This window comes from Lactuca serriola, chromosome 2 (assembly GCF_051521515.1).
Source record: "Lactuca serriola cultivar US96UC23 chromosome 2, Lser_US96UC23_V15, whole genome shotgun sequence".
Lineage (NCBI taxonomy): Eukaryota > Viridiplantae > Streptophyta > Magnoliopsida > Asterales > Asteraceae > Lactuca > Lactuca serriola.
The window spans coordinates 135,006,808-135,023,660 of NC_136409.1; the positions used below are offsets into that span (position 1 = coordinate 135,006,808).

The window sequence follows — 16,853 nt, forward strand, 5'->3', positions numbered from 1 at the left end:
ATATGCCTTTGAAGTGAGAAAATAATCCAGAAAAATTCCTTCGTCTGCCTTCACATTGAACTGTTCCGACTTTTTTTAGAGTTAAGAAGAAAGCACCTGGATCCAAAAACATGAAATAATTATACGTTAGGTTTCTTATTGTTCAGAATTTCATAAGGAGTTATTAGAAATATTTTATTGATGTAAGATCGGTTCGGTGTGAAGCAAGAAGTTGCAATAGTGTCAGCCCAGAAATAGAGAGGAAGATTCGCAAATGATAACATCGTCCTTGCAGATTCGCAAAGAGAATGGTTTCGTCTTTCAACAACATCGTTCTGTTGTGGAGTGTAAGGCAAAGAAAAGTTGTGAGAGATTCCTTTTCTAGTTGAGAATTCTTCAAATGCTTGATTTTTGAATTCTAAACCGTTGTCACTGCGAATTTTCTGAACAGGCTTTCATAATTGAAGCTTAACTTGCTTGATAAAATCTATCATCTTCGAAGTTGCATCTGATTTCTGTCTAAGAAAAAACGCCCACGTAAATCTGGAAAAATCATCAACAATAACCTTAATATATTTGTTACCACCAATACATTTAATGGCTGATGGACCACAAAGACCAGTATACAATTCCAATGGTTCAATGATTTTGGTATTGATCATGGTTGAGTGACTCTTCCTGCTTTGTTTTTCAAGCTCACAAGCAGCACATAAATGTTCCTTCTCGAATTTCAGAAGAGGCGGACCATTAACAAGATCCCCAATGACGAGCTTGTTTATATCCTTGAAGTTCAGATGGGAGAGCCTTGTATGCCATAGACAACTATCATCCGAAGATTCTTTCGTAAGCAAGCAAATAAATGGCTTCCCTTTGATTGGATTCAGATTCAGTGGATACATCTCACCATTCCATTTGGATTTCAGAAGCAGTACCTTAGATTTATTTTCAATAATATCTGAACCTTCTTCATCAAAAGAAACCTTCAGTCTTGTACCTACAACTAATTGCAAAACACTTATTACATTTTGTCGCAGGCCTTCATCTCTCCCACCATCCTTTAAAGATCTAAACTATCGTAATTCTTCTTTTCTCCCTGTCATGTGACGAGAACAACCGCTATCGATATACCATTATGAATCGTATTGTTCGTCACGCATCACCTACAAAAATTAGAGAGATTTAGGAACCCAGACCATCCTGGGTTGTTGTGAGGATTTCTTTTGAACAGGAAGTATCTTAGTTTTATCAACCCAAAATGATTTTCTTTTCAAAACATGATTCTTCCCTTTTTCAATTTTGTAAACTTCCATTTTGTTGTCATAAAGATTAATTTCAGCAAAATTAGATTTTCATTGAATATATTCTTTGATTTTTGGTGACATTCTTTTTGAAAATGCCTTTTCCTCCCATTTCACATTTGCTTCATATACTTTGAGAGTAACCTCTGGTTCCAAAAGAACTTTGGTTTTTCCCTTAAAATCCTTTGATTTGCTGAGAGGTTTTGAAAAATGAGTTTGAGGAGAAAACTTTGGTTTTGGCTTTTCAATTGGTTTCGAAACTTGTGATTTTGTAGAAAAAATTGACTTTGGTTTCGGAAGATGGGATGAATCAGCTTTTTGACTAGAAGATCGTTCTAAACTGACAGAAATTTGATTTGAATTCTTATTTTTCCAAAAACGGTTTCTTTCTTTCAAAACTTTCCTATATCTAGAATTCAACTGTCTTTTCTTTGCAATAAGTTCTTCAACAGACTTATGAATGTTAGGTTTCGGTTTTTCTTTCTAACTGACATTTTATTCTCTTCGGAAAAGGTTTCACTGGAAACGTCTTTTGTGCCACTTGGTCCAGCCTGATCATAACAGGGGTTCACATGATTCAATGGTTCTGAAATGTATTTCCCTTTTGTTTTCCATGAGGTCATTTCTGAAAGACCTTTTGTTTCATCGCCATTATCAATCGGCTTTGACAAGAAGAATTCATCACATCCATTCGCACTATCATTGTTAACTAGGGACATTAGTTCAGGTGTATCATTTTTGTTCAGTCCGGTTATAACAAATACTTGATTCAGCACGGTTTGGACTTTCGGAAAAACAATTGCTTTTTCTTTCAAAACATTTGAACCTTTGTTTTCAACAATACGAACGAATTTGATTGAGTTTTCTGAAATCAAATTTTTCTTAGGTTCGTTAACATTTTGCACAAAAATAGACACAATCAATTTCATCCTTTACAGAAATCTCACTCATTTTGCTTTGATCAAATTCAGAAACAGTTTCGGAAAAAGTATTTTCTGAATTTAATTTCTTGCATAATGAGTCATATTTTTGCATAGTACTTAATTTGATTTGTTCTTTATCTTTTTCGTTCAATAATTCTTTCAACATGTTTTTATAGTCTTTGGACTATATATATATATTCCTTGATTTTCTCAAATCCAAACCTGTATGAATTAGAAACGTCATCTGATGAAACAATAGATTCGTATTTATAACAATCAGCATCGATTTCATCTTTCAATTGAAGAAAGGGTAAAATAATTTTATGCGGACCTTTCCCTATTTCAGAATCCAAATGCAATTGATTAATATTGAAATATAAATGCATAACAATTAAACAGAAAATATTCATTTGTTTCAAAAGTGCACGACTATCTCGTTTAAGATAAATGACATCATCACGTGACCTAGTAAGCTCTAATTCCAAGGCCTATATTCTTAATCTTCACTCTTCACTTTTAAATGTTACCCTGTTGAGTTGATCAGTTAGATTAGAATTACTGATACGAGTTCGTTTTAAACTAACACTAAAATAGTAAAATTAGAAATAGTATATTTTAAATAGTCTAGTTCAGAATCATAACGAGACACAGGAATTTTAAGAGATTTGAGTATAGAATGTACCTTGTCGACCGCCTTCTCGCATTCTTTAACTTTCTCTGAAATAGCTTTCACAGCAAAACAACTTTTGGATACTCGACCACCATCACTAGAATACCCTCTTTGTTTCAAAACTCCGTTCTAAACCATTAATCACTTGCCTTCGTATCCCTGCACTTCTCACTAGGGATGTTATTCGGGTCAGAATCGAACCGAGCCGACTTGAACCCGAATAACTCGAAAATCGAATAAGGGTAATCGAATGAACCGAAAACCAAACTGATTAACCAATATCGGTTCAGTTCAGGTATTAATCGACTCGGTCCGGTTATTGCCCGAATAACATGTACAAGTTGATTAAGTACCTAATATAATCGAGAAAAAACGAATAACCCGTATTAGGATTCTATAACCTGAATAACACGAATAATAGAATAAAAATGTACTTTTATACATTAATAGAAAACATTCAAAGACTAACATAACATAATAACACATTGAAAGAATAACATTTACTTAGTAGATTAACATAATGGGAATTAATTTCTTACTTGCGTTTCTTGAGTTGGAGTCCAATTTTCCATGACTAGACAAAGTAGGAATTTGTGAATCCTTAGAAACAATAGGAAAGGTTGGTTTTTTAAAGTTTGAAACAAGAGAAAGGATCAACAAAAGTGATTTCGATTTTGGAAGTAGATGAGAATGTTGGTCGATTTTGAAACGACGAGAACGAGTGTAGGTTTTTTTTGGTTATAAACGAAGAGGACAAAAATATGAATCATAATTTTGTATTTTTTCGATGAGAGAAAGGGGAGGATGAATGATTATCCGGGTCTGTATTTAGAACCGAATAAGCTCTTATTTGGGTAACCCGAACCAAATAAGCATAATATACATACTCGAAACCCGAATCAAATTGCTTATTCGGGCCTAATTCGGTTCGGTGCGGTTTGGGTTTTCGGGCCAAATTCTCAACCCTAATTTTAACTTTGCCACAAAGCATCCGCCATGTATGGGTTTCCCGAGTCTATAGACCAAACCTCAACTCGTCAGTCATCATCACTGCCTTCCTGAACGATCAACGTCGGCTTCGCATTTGACACATTCTTTTTCCGAAGCTCCTCTATCTTCTATAAATAATAGGCTTTGTCCTTTTCATTTTCACTCTTCTCATTTTGCTTCCTCAACATACACTCCTTCATAAAGTGATTCTTGTCATGAAAGTAATTACAATCATAACCAGAATCACCCAACAACTTCTTTTCTTTCTTCTCCTTGTCGTTCACTGAGTTCTTGAAAAACTCATCCCTAGGCTTCTATGAAATTGAATTATCTTGCCTGAAATTGTTTCTGTAATGAGAAAAGTTCTTCTTATAGAACTTCTTGGGATTAGACACCAAAAAGCCTTGTCTTCTTTTGAGATTTCACTTTCTGAAAGGTCTGATTCAGAATATTCTTCAGCAGTCTTCTTTCCATTCGCTACCAACTCCAAGGATCCCATGCTTGAAACAATCTTTGCCTCTTTTGTTACTTCCTCTTCGTGAGATTTCAGTATGAAACATCCCAAAAATACGGTCCAAAAATTTCATTTTAAAATCATTATTTAAACCATAAATCATCCATCATCATAATAAAACAAGAACCATGTATCTCAAAAACATCATGTCAAATACTGTATCATTCATATAAGTAATCATCAGAGTCTAAAACAATCCCATGCTGAAACTATGGTATGTGCCATGCGATCATCACGAGCCCTTCCCTTTGCTAGTGGAAGTACCTGAAACTAAAACTGAAAATTGTAAGCACAAAACTTAGTGAGTCTACCCAAGTTACCACATACTATACACATAATCACATACTAGGCCTAGTCCACTGCATCGGGCCCCGCCCGACATCAGATCGAAATCCGGTATACATATCATGAGCATAACATAATCATATACATGACATAAGAATAAAAATAAAGCTAACATTCCTCGGGCTTGCCTCGGCATCGGACCAAAGTCTGGAACACATAATGATACACACGCAAGAATCACGAAGACATCAAGCATACTAACTGCATCGGGCTAACCTCGACACATACAATCACAAATAAACAGGTCGACCTTGGTGCCTTAGACTCGTTCCTATAGGAGAAGACTCGCCTCTCAAAATGAATGTTGAACTCAAGTGAGGAATCCCTGTCTGCTACTCCGGCGACTCTCCGGCTATAAATTCCAAAATAACACTTAATCAAAAACTGATGACTCTTCCTAGGGTAAAATGACCATTTTACCCCTGGTCAAAGTCAACGCTCTGGTCAAAGTCAACATTCTGGCTTGACCAACTCACCGAGTCAACCTTTCTACTCGCCGAGTTCTATAACTCAGATATCTTGAAAACACGAATCAACTCGCCGAGTCGTTCCACCGACTCGTTGAGTTCTATCGGGCTGATTAGTCGCGACTTGGCTCATCCACACGTTAAGTCCCTCTACAGACTCGTCGAGTTCTAATAACTAAAATCAAACAACACGATACGACTCGTCGAGTTCCCTTATGGACTCGATGGGTCCTTTTGTCTATTTGGCCATCTTAACAGATTAAGCCCCTATCTTATAGATCCAAGGTTCTTAGTTCGTTTTCCCACTGGATAGGCCTTTCTAAGGGTAAAGTTTCCAACTTTACCCGTTCATAACTCTCCTAAGAGGGTTTAGACAAAACCCTAGTTCCTATAAGGCATGGATCTTGTCCAAAATGCCATAGAATCTCAAATCCACACATACAAACCTAGATCTAGGGTTTTAACACCTGTTGGACACATAAAGTTCCGAGCTTTCCTTCCATGCATGGTCATTTAGGTCTAAAAAGACGATAAAATTGCTTATAAGCTAGCATGGGGCTTCCATGGTCATTACGTTCCAACCCCAAGGACCAAGGTTCTTGAACCAAAACTTTCATAAAATGGACACAAGTAGATCTAAGAGAAGAATGATCAAGTTGGTAACTTGATTACCATAAATTGTAGCCAATGGAGTGTAGTTCCTGGATCTACTCCTTCCTTCTTGAGTCTTCTATCTTCTACTTCTTCCACAAGCTTCAAAAGGCACAAATAACACTCAAAATGGCAAGAAATAGCTCAATATGGCGTATTAGGGTTTCAATATCGGGGTTTGGGGTGATGGAGGTTGGAATGGAGGCCAAATATGATGCTTAAATAGGGTGCAAACCCTAGAGATTAGGGTTTCATCCAGCCTGTCCTACTCGTTGAGTCCAAGCTATGACTCATCGAGTAGCTCATTAAAACCCTGCGCACAAACTACCCTCTACTCGACGATTCAGGGCTACCAACTCGTCGAGTCCTTCTTTCAAAATAAATAAATACTTAATTAAATGCGTACTAGGGAACCGGACGTTACAATTCTCCCCCACTTGTCTTAGACTTCGTCCTCGAAGTCTGCTACATCTGAAAACAACTTCGGGTAGTTCTCCCCCACCTCTTCCTCAGGCTCCCATGTCCACTTTGAACCGTTGCAGTGCTGCCACTACACCTTAACTAACTCAACCCTCTTGTTCCTTAACTCCTTCGTCTTGCGATCTAGAATCACCACTGGTCTCTCAATGTAGATCAGGTTGTCATTAACCCGAATATCCTCAAGGAGTACCACTGCTGACTTATCCACTAAGCAGTTCCGCAACTGAGACACATGGAAAGTGCTATGAATCTGGTTGAGCTCTGCTGGAAGATCTAACCGGTAAGCAACCCGGCCCACCGGGCCAACACCCTAAACAAACCTATGAACCTGGGGCCCAGCTTGCCCCGCTTCCGGAACCTAATAACCCTCTTCCACGGTAACACCTTCAGAAGGACCATGTCGGCCACCTGGAACTTTAATTTTGAACGCCTCTTGTCAGCATAGCTCTTCTGCCGACTCTGAGCAGTCTGGAATCTACTCCAGACCTGTTGAATCCGCTCTGTGGTCTTGAGTACCACCTCCGTACTCCCCATGACCCTCTGACCGACCTCACCCCAACAGATTGGGGTCCTATACTTCCTCCCATAGAGCCTCTCAAAGGGAGGTCGATCTATACTGGCATGGTAAATGTTGTTATACGAAAATTCCGCTAACGGAAGATACGTATCCTAACTGCCACCGAAATCTAACACGCATGTGTGTAACATGTCCTCGAGAGTTTGGATCGTCCTCTCGCTCTTCCCGTCCATCTAAGGGTGGAAAGCGGTGCTAAAGTAGAGACGAGTACCCATCTCCTCGTGAAACCGCTTCCAAAATCTGGTAGTGAAACGGACATCTCGGTCTGACACTACCGAGACAGGCACTCCATGACGTGCCATTATATCTCGCACATAAATCACGTCCAACTTCTCGGCCGAGATGCTCTCTTGGATTGGTATAAAGTGGGCGCTCTTGGTCAACCGATCCATGATGACCCATATCGAATCGACCCCACGTGCGGTCCTGGGAGGATTAGTAATGAAATTCATGGTGATATCCTCCCATTTCCACACGGGAATGTCTAACGGTTGCATCTTGTCGTGCAGTCTCTGGTGCTCTTCCTTGACCTTCCTGCAGGTTAGGCATCTCTCCACATACCAAGCTATGTCCCGCTTCATGAAGGGCCACCATTAATCGGGTCGAAGATCTTTGTACATCTTCGTCGCTCCCGGATGGATGGAGAACCTAGACTTGTGGGCCTCATCCATCAATGCCTACCATACTCTGCCCCAGTACGGTACCCAGACCCTCCCATGTAGGGTCAACAACCCTCGGCTGCCGTAATCAAATGAGGCCACTCGACCCACAATCCTCTCGCACTTCTGGAGATCCTCCTGCAGGCCCTCAACTTACGCCTCCCGGATCTACTCCAGTAATGGAGTAATCACTGTCATACTCAGACAGATGTCTCGGATCGGGGTCGCTACCGCCTTGTGGCTCAGGGCATCGACCACTACGTCGGCCTTGCCCGGGTGGTAAAGGATCTCATAATCATAGTCCTTCACCACATAAAACCACCGATGCTGCCTCATGTTCAGAAGTGGCTGATCCATGAGGTACCTCAAACTCTTGTGATCCGTGTAAATGGTACACTGGACCCCGTAGAGGTAATGCCGCCAAATCTTGAGGGCGAATACCATTGCCCCCAGCTCTAAATCGTGCGTCGGATAGTTAGCCTCATGAGGCTTCAGCTGCCTCGACGCGTAGGCTATTACATGACCCCTATGCATTATAACTGCACCCATGCCCGTAATTGACGCGTCACAGTACACCACAAAGTCATCTACTCCCTCGGGCAAAGTCAAAATCAGTGCCTCACAGAACCGCTGTCTTAGAGTCTCGAAGGTTTCCTGCTGCTCAGGCCCCCATAAGAAAACCACCGACTTCTTGGTCAGTCGGGTCAAAGGAACTGCGATCTTGGAGAAGTCCTGAATAAATCTCCGGTAATAACCCGCTAGATCCAGGAAACTCCGAATCTCAGTTGGAGACCTCAGAATCTCCCACTGCATCACAACCTTTATCTTGGCCGAATCGACTAGAATACCCTTCTGGTTGACGAGATGCCCTAGGAACTACACCTCGCGCGACCAGAACTCACACTTTGAGAACCTTGCGAAAAGTCTCTCCCTCCTCAGTGTCTCCAACACCTCTCTCAGGTGCTCCTCATGCTGCTCCTAAGTCTTGGAGTAAACCAAGATGTCATCAATGAAAACTATTACAGACCGATCCAACATCGGTCTGCACACTCGGTTCATAAGGTCCATAAACGCGGATGGATCATTGGTGAGCCTAAACGACATCACCACAAACTCATAATGACCATAACGAGTCCTAAAAGGTGTCTTCTGTACATCATCATCTCTGACTCGCATCTAGTGATACACTGACCGTAGATCAATCTTGGAGAACCAAGATGCTCCCTGAAGCTGATCAAACAAATCGTCTATCCTCAGAAGTGGGTAACGGTTCTTCACCGTTACCTTGTTCAGCTCCCGATAATCTATGCACATGCGATGTGGTGGTTGTCGAGGCCAACAAAATTAATACCCTAAATATTACACACTAAAATAATGTATAGTGGTAAAGGGATCGTATCCACGAAGATTGGTTCAATTTATAACTTTATGAAACATCTCTTTGTAAAAATACTTGTAAAATAACAATAAAAAAAATAAAATGGGGGGGGGGGGTTAGTTCTTTCGATTGTTTGACAAAAATTAAAACTAGCTAGAATGAAAATATGACAAGTAAACAAGTAGAAGATTGAATTAAATGCAAAGAAGTGGAATTGGTTGATTTTGGGGAACACCTCATGGATGATATGATTGACTTATCATTAGACTTAATGGAATAACACTTGTGAATTGGTTTAACTTGGCTATAGCAATTCATAAGCACAAATTGCCTCAACTCTTCTTAGATATTAAAATGGTTAGAAGAGCTCTTAACACATTTCCTTAATTGAAGTCACAAAATCAATGAAGCATAAAATCTTGTGAAAATCAATTAGCTTTAAGTTGTAAAAGTTACCAAGTCCAAAAGATAATCAAATGCTTACATTATCATTATGGAAGAAACATTTCCATGGTCTAAATGAAATGAAAACAAACATATAAACCATTTGTTTCTTACTAATTTGAAGGTCTATTACTTAACCAAGAAATTAATCAACAATAACAAGCATTCATTCATCCAAGCTCATGATCAAAGATAAATAAACACAACAAGATGTTTAACTAGAAAACATTCCCATAAGCATCAAACACAAATGTAATGATAAATCTTCAAAGCAAATAATCATCCATGGGTTAAACCCTAATCAACCAAATGAAAATTTAGCCAAGCATGGCCAAAGTAAAAGAAAAACAATGTAGTTTAGTGGTATCAAACATTGTCTTAGATGCAAGATGAAAGGAAATTACACTAATCTTCCAAAAATTCTTCAAATCTTCCAAAGCTCTTGGAGAGAATATGGTGTGTGTTCTTCAAGTCCTCCCCTAAAAAATGGCTCCAATCTCCAGCAAAAGGGGGTTGATTTCCGGATTCAAAAAGGTGCCAAAAGTCACCCACCAAACTTTCACAAATAGAGTCAACAAGTCAAACCTGGAATCAGCTCAGGGCAATTCACGCGGACCGCGTATGATTTCACGCGGACCGCGTGGGTCACGCTGAATGTGAGACTTCGGCCATTAATCATGCATTTTAGCCCAATCTTCACTTCTTCAACTTCAGCCCACAATCATAACTCTTTAGGACCCATTTGCCATTCCCAAGCCTTCTAATGATTGACCCAATACTCCTTAAATTTTCTTGTAGCTCGATTCCGCGTCGCCTCATCATCATCCTTGCCCGTAAATTAAATCCAAATTGATTTCTTCTTTTAGGCAAGCACCAAGCCCAATCACACCACTTCAAGTCCACAAACAAATCACATGCCTTCATAAGTCCCGCATCCTTCTAAGCCTTCAATAACAAATTGTCTTCGGTAAATCCTGCAATTAAGCTCAAAAGACTAGAAAGCACCCGGTAAAGGAGAAAAATGACAAAAAGAGAAAATATGCATGAATATTGACTAAAATGAGATGGTTTTAACTAAAAATAAACTATGAAAAGAAGCAACAAAAATGAAACTATCACGATGTGACCCGTCCTTCATCTTCACAAACAGGATTGGGGCTCCCCATGGTGAACTGCTCGGCCTGATAAAACCTTTGTCTAGCAGCTCTTGTATCTACGTATACAACTCCTGCATCTCGGGAGGAGCCATCCAATATGGTCCCTTGGCTATCGGAGCCAAACCAGGGACTAGGTCAATCCTAAACTCAACCTGTCTCTCTGGAGGTATCCCAAGTAAATCTTTCGGGAATACGTTCGGGTACTCTCGCACTACCGATACATCATCAACTATCGCCTTACCCTTATCCCGGGTATCCATGACATAGGCAACGTATCCGGTGCAACCCTGCTGAAGGTGGCACCTCGCCCTCATTGCTGAACAGAGAATCGGTCCGCGCTGTGGCCTCTCACCCTGAATCACTAGCTCTCCCCCATTAGGAGTACTAACCCTCACTAGTTGCTGCTCGTAGTCTATCACTACCCCATTTGGGCTCAACCAGTCCATACCAACTATAACCTTATTCCCTCGCAGGGGAATAGAAACCAGATCCACAGAAAACTACTGATCGAACAACCGTAGCATACATCCTCTATGAACCCTCACGACCCTGACAGTCCTATCATCCACTATCTCTACATCTAGTGGGCAACCCAGCTCCCCCGAAGCTCTACTAAATCGCTTGCTAAGTGTGAGCGACACAAAGAATCGGGTAGCCCCCGAATCAAACAGTACCAAAGCTGATATGTCATTCACTAAGAATAATCCTATAACAAAACACATAAACATGAGTAATAATTAGAAATAATAAAAAGATAATGGAGAAGATACATACCCGTAACCACATTAGGATTTGCTCGTGCCTCCTCTGTTGTCAATTGGAAGGCTCTGTTCTTCACCACCGACGCCTCAGCCCGACCCTGACGACTGTTTGTAATCCTCAAAGTGGTAGGAGCAGGTTCCACCACCTGTCCTGCTGTTGCTAAACTCGGGCACTGGGACCACCTATGTCCCCTCTGATTGCACTGAAAGCAAATCAAATCTGATGATGTGGTGGTGGTGGTAGTAGTTGTACAATCCCAACTCATATGCCCAGTTCGGCCGCACTTGAAGTAGCCAAAACTCCCTGCCTTGCACACCCCATTGTGAAACTTGCCACATTTTCCACAACAGTTGTGTCACTGCTGGCTCCTAGACCTGTTGTCAGACATTTTGGGCTTTTTCCCAAACTCGCCATGCCAGATGCCACCTATGGCTTCCTCTTCCTCTCCATCTCTAAATCGATCTCTCTCTCACGAGCCCTCGCAATCATGTCCTCCAGCGTCTTGTAGTTGGAGCGACTCACAAACTGGCGGATATCACTCCGCAACATCTCATGATACCGGGCCTTCTTCATCTCCTCGTCCGCCACGTATTGCGGAACAAGAAAGGCCTTTTTCAACTCCTCGTCCACCATTGAATTTGCCCCGCATCACCATTTCAAAGGGAAAAATCCTCCCGTGACCTACAAAAGAAAGAAGTAAAACGATATGAGTAAATTGATTCCCCTAAAAATATATCTTTGGAGGGGGGGGAGAGCACTTACCGTCTTTCTCCAAAAAGTATTGAGGAATCATCCCTCGAGCCCTCCATGTGGCACTCATCCCGACCGCGGTTAGGATGTGATCCTCCTAGTATTCCCCAGTGAAGTAGAAACCCCCAACGCTTGCACCACAGTTAGGCTAGCACCCCACGGTTTGGGCGACCGATCATAGTAAACGGTCACCCAGGGATAGCCGTAACCAACCAAGTTGCACTTCACCAAAAATTACTTATATTTCCGATTATTCTTGGACGCTCTCTGGTTAACGATGAACATATGAATGCCCCACCTTTGGGATAAGGTATGAATGCCAGACTGAGAAGAAGAGTTGAAAAATACCTTGAAGGCTCAGAACTGAGGTGACACCCAAAGGGCTCGACAAGCTAGTTCAAAGCCCATGATTTTATTGACGGCGTTGGGAGCCAGATCATCCAAGGAGAAGCCATATCGACGCATGATCTCATCAAAAAAATCAGTTGTTGGCAACCTCGGACCTACCTCAAAGGTCGGAATGGGGACTATGACCTTTCCTTTCGGAGGACAAGAGATGACCACCTTTTCCTAGGATACTGCACCCCGTGTTCAGGTATAAAGTCGAACCTGGTTTGAAGAGCTTCAAACTCTCTTAGGGTTGGCTCGATTCCATTTTGTGGTGTTGCCATTTTCTCTTGAAGTACAAGAACAAGGTGGACGAGAAGGTAAACAAAAGAAGAGATAGAAGTAATTGAAGAAGTGGGAAGTACAAAGAAGAAAACCATCCTTGATAAGGGAGGTTTTAAATGCAAACTAGGAATGCCGAACAGTTACCATGATGAAACCGTCTGCGCAGACGGCTTCGACACATCAGCGAACGTCGGGGCCATCTACACCGAACACATGTCTTGATCTAAGCTAGAACAACTCAGCTACGCTAGGCTAACGCCGGCGTTTACTAGCCTAGGGTACTTGTTAACGTATCCCACAAGGAATACGTTAAAGATAACATAATTGTTATCTTTAGGCGACCTAGCTAATGATCGCAAATCTATCCTAATGCCAGACCCGGGCCCTCACCCTCGTGCTAAGATCCTTACGCTTGGCGACCTTGCGCCCAGGTCCAATTCTTGATGACAATGTTCGGTCTATAATAGGACAAAACACATCTAGTCGTCTCCCAGAGCGACACGTATGTCGCCCATAGCGATGTCCTCTGTTTACTCTGCACCAATAACATATGATGACTAGTGGTGCACGATCCACCAATGAGACTCCTCCACGTCCTGTCGTCCCAGACGGGACAAAGGATACTATTGGGATTGTGCACTAGGAACAACAAGTATAAAATGACCCTTATTCTCCAAGAAGAAGGTATCGCCTTCTCTCCATCAAAAGACCCTAATTAATTTATCCTCAAACATACACTAACTAGATCGGTGGAGCTTCGTCCCGGGACCACCTCCCGGACGTCGACTGTCATTATCTCTCCATTGATGTGATTATAGGGCTCAACCCAATCAGAATCAACAAGTGATGTTGTTAAGTCCAAGGCCCATATCACAAAAGATCCCTATACTCGTCTTTATAAACATTATTGCATTGTCGTTTACGATTACTATGAAAGGCATCATTTTTTGTTTTTGCCATGGGCCTCAAATTAACTTGCGGCGCCCCTAGGTAAGCCGATGACAGTGGTCCGCGATGGATAGAGAAATGTAAACGAATTGAAGGGTGAGAGGGTGGAAAACCAATTAAATGGCAATCATGTGACATAGTAACCTGTTATATGATGGAAAACCAGCTAAATGGTATTTATGGCAAAATCTTACAAAGTTCGGTCTCTACAACTTCTAACTCAAACAACGGACGTTACATAAAGCAAGTCAGTAAAATGTGTATTGTGAAACAAACTTCAGCAGTTACAAAAATCTCACAAAGTTTCAGGTAATTTGAAAGACCTTATGAACTCACTATTTTTAACTATATATTTATAGTGTCTATAAAAAATTTATAACCGTTTTCTGACAAACTATCATAAAAATAAATATTACTAAGACCAACTCTAACCAACGGTTAAAATACTATTATAAAAACCAATAAAAAAAATATTTTCATTCCAATCGACCTTTAAAAAACATTATTTTAGAGTTTAGGAAAACTTTACATACCAAATATGAAGGCCAATTCACATGACCTCTAAAAAAAACATAATTTTAATGTTTGGTTGAAATACAAACTCCATTTTAAAGTTAAACAATCACTAATTTAGTGACCAATTTAATGTTTTATGGTTCGAATACAAACTCCATTTTAGTGTTGAGCAATGGAAATACATTTATGACGAAATATGCAAAACATTGGATTATGACATTGTATCAAACTATCAAGTAAGATTACATACTTAGTATGGAAGATTGGTATGGAAGATTGGATCATAGTTATTTCGGGTACTAAATGTAACATTTAAGGGTGTCAAAGTGAAATTCTTTTTATCTTGATTTAAACTCCTTTGTTTTTGTCTCTATGACGCCGGCCATTTGAATATAAAAACTCCGTGGCTCAGTGCTGCAATCGACGCCATTTGGTCAACGATGAGATTATCTCGTCGGCGATTCCTCTTTCTGGTCTTCGCCGTTGTTCTCTTACACTCATCACTCCGGACTTCTGCGACCCATTTGAAACCGGAGGTAATTGGTCCCCTTGGTCAGCGGCTTTTGGAGGATGCGAAGTCGCCGGAGCTTTTTAACTGGGTTAGAAGCATTCGCCGGAAAATCCATGAGTATCCGGAGCTAGGGTTTCAAGAATACAAGACGAGTGAAGTGATAAGAGCAGAGCTCGACAAGCTTGGCGTCGAGTACACATGGCCGGTGGCGGAGACCGGTGTTGTCGCCACCATTGGTTCCGGCGAACAACCATTCTTTGCTCTCCGAGCGGACATGGATGCTCTACCAATCCAGGTTCTTTTTTCTCTGAATATTTTGAGGTTTCATGTTTAATTTCTCTCGTTTTAAACAATAAACATCCCAAAGTTTCATCTCCTCCATCGGAAAATATCAGGAACTAGTCGATTGGGATCACCGGAGCAAGATCGCCGGCAAAATGCACGCCTGTGGTCACGATTCTCATGTAGCAATGCTACTTGGAGCTGCTAAATTGCTCCAAGCGAGGAGACACGAACTCAAGGTAAAAGAAGTACTATATCTAATGCACGATGTACAACCTGTAAAGCATGAAGCTTATGCTTCTGTTGTTTACTCTTAAAAGGGCACCGTGAAACTGGTTTTCCAGCCCGGCGAAGAGGGTTTCGCCGGAGCTTATCATATGCTAAAACACAGCGCACTGGACAACATCAAAGCCGCCTTTGCCCTCCACGTTTATCCGTCGTATCCGGTGGGTGTCGTAGCTTCACGGCCAGGTCCGGTGTTAGCCGGCGCCGGAAGGTTTACAGCCACCATTAAGGGTACCGGTGGACATGCTGCAACCCCACAGTTATCGAAAGATCCGATTCTTGCAGCATCAATGGCGGTTGTTGCTCTACAACAGATTGTATCTCGCGAAACCGATCCACTCGAGTCCAGAGTAATCTTAATCTGCGACTTATTTAAAGTAATCTATTTATGTGATTTTAGGGTTCCGATTATTTTCCGGTGATTGATTTCAGGTTGTGACGATCGGATACATTATCGGAGGGAAAGCAGACAATGTGATTCCAGAGAGTGTAAAAATTGGGGGAACATATCGAAGCTTGTCTTCTCAAGGTCTTATAGACACCAAAGAAAGGATTAAACAGGTAAACACTTAAAATCATCTAGTAATCGAGATCAATAACCTTGAAGGAAGCCCAATTGATAATTGCATTGTGTCTGTGTGTATTCAATTTTTGATTTCAGGTGATAGAGACGCAGGCCGGCGTTCACCGGTGCGAAGCAGAACTGGATTTCATGGATGAAACGCCGCTGCCATACCCGGTGACGGAAAACGACGAAGGATTATACGAACACGCAAAGACGGTGGCGGAAATCATACTCGGAAAACCCAATATGCAGGTGCTTCCGGTGACGATGGGAGGTGAAGATTTCAGTTTTTTTACACAGAAAATGCCGGCGGTTATGTTCGTGATAGGAAGCAATAACAAGACGAAAACACCGCCGGAGCATTTACATTCACCGTATTTTGTTATTGATGAAGAGGCGCTTCCGATTGGAGCAGCATTTCATGCTGCGGTGGCGATTTCTTATTTGGATAGACATGGTGGTGGTGGTGTCATTGAGCGTGATGAGTTGTAAGCTTTTAGCCTAAGTTTTCATGTGCGAAAGAACAAGATGAATAATGTGATGGCTAAACAGTACAGAGATTTGTAAAAAAAATGTCATTTTGGTTATTTGGTGGCAATGTTATGGACATTCACTAAGTTTTCTTTTTGAAATGCTTTTGATTAGGTTTTACATCCATGGGAAACAACGGACTTGAAGTTTTTAAATTAGCATGTCACATACCTACTAAAAAAGTGAAATTAGTAACATAATCTTCACCATATTATTAGGTTTGGGGTGACATGGGCATGGTAAAAAAGGAGATGACATCTATATGGCTATGTGGCACCGAGGGGACATGACATACATCAACCCCTAACATAACAGGACAAGATGACATGTTCAAATGTCATTCAAATATCGAGTCATGTCCTGAGCCTGCAACAAGGGGTTGGACTGCTCCCTTTGGGCCTATAGTATTAGCCGGACCACCCGAGTGTCTTTGCTTACAACACAAAGCAAAACCGTCTCAAACCAACCACAATATGTCGACATATACAAACAACCAAAA

At 41.2% G+C, this 16,853-nt stretch overlaps 1 protein-coding gene across 1 annotated transcript; it reads left to right on the top strand.

Annotated features, from left to right (window-relative positions):
• The first annotated feature begins 14,516 nt into the window (after positions 1 to 14,516).
• On the top strand, positions 14,517 to 16,440 carry ILR1 (Peptidase M20/M25/M40 family protein). Its single transcript, XM_079024660.1, has 5 exons — positions 14,517 to 14,986; positions 15,087 to 15,212; positions 15,294 to 15,608; positions 15,691 to 15,819; positions 15,920 to 16,440. Exons 1-5 carry the CDS (start codon positions 14,621 to 14,623, stop codon positions 16,313 to 16,315), a joined length of 1,332 nt encoding a protein of 443 aa, XP_078880786.1. The 5' UTR covers positions 14,517 to 14,620; the 3' UTR covers positions 16,316 to 16,440.
• The last annotated feature ends 413 nt before the right edge of the window (positions 16,441 to 16,853 follow it).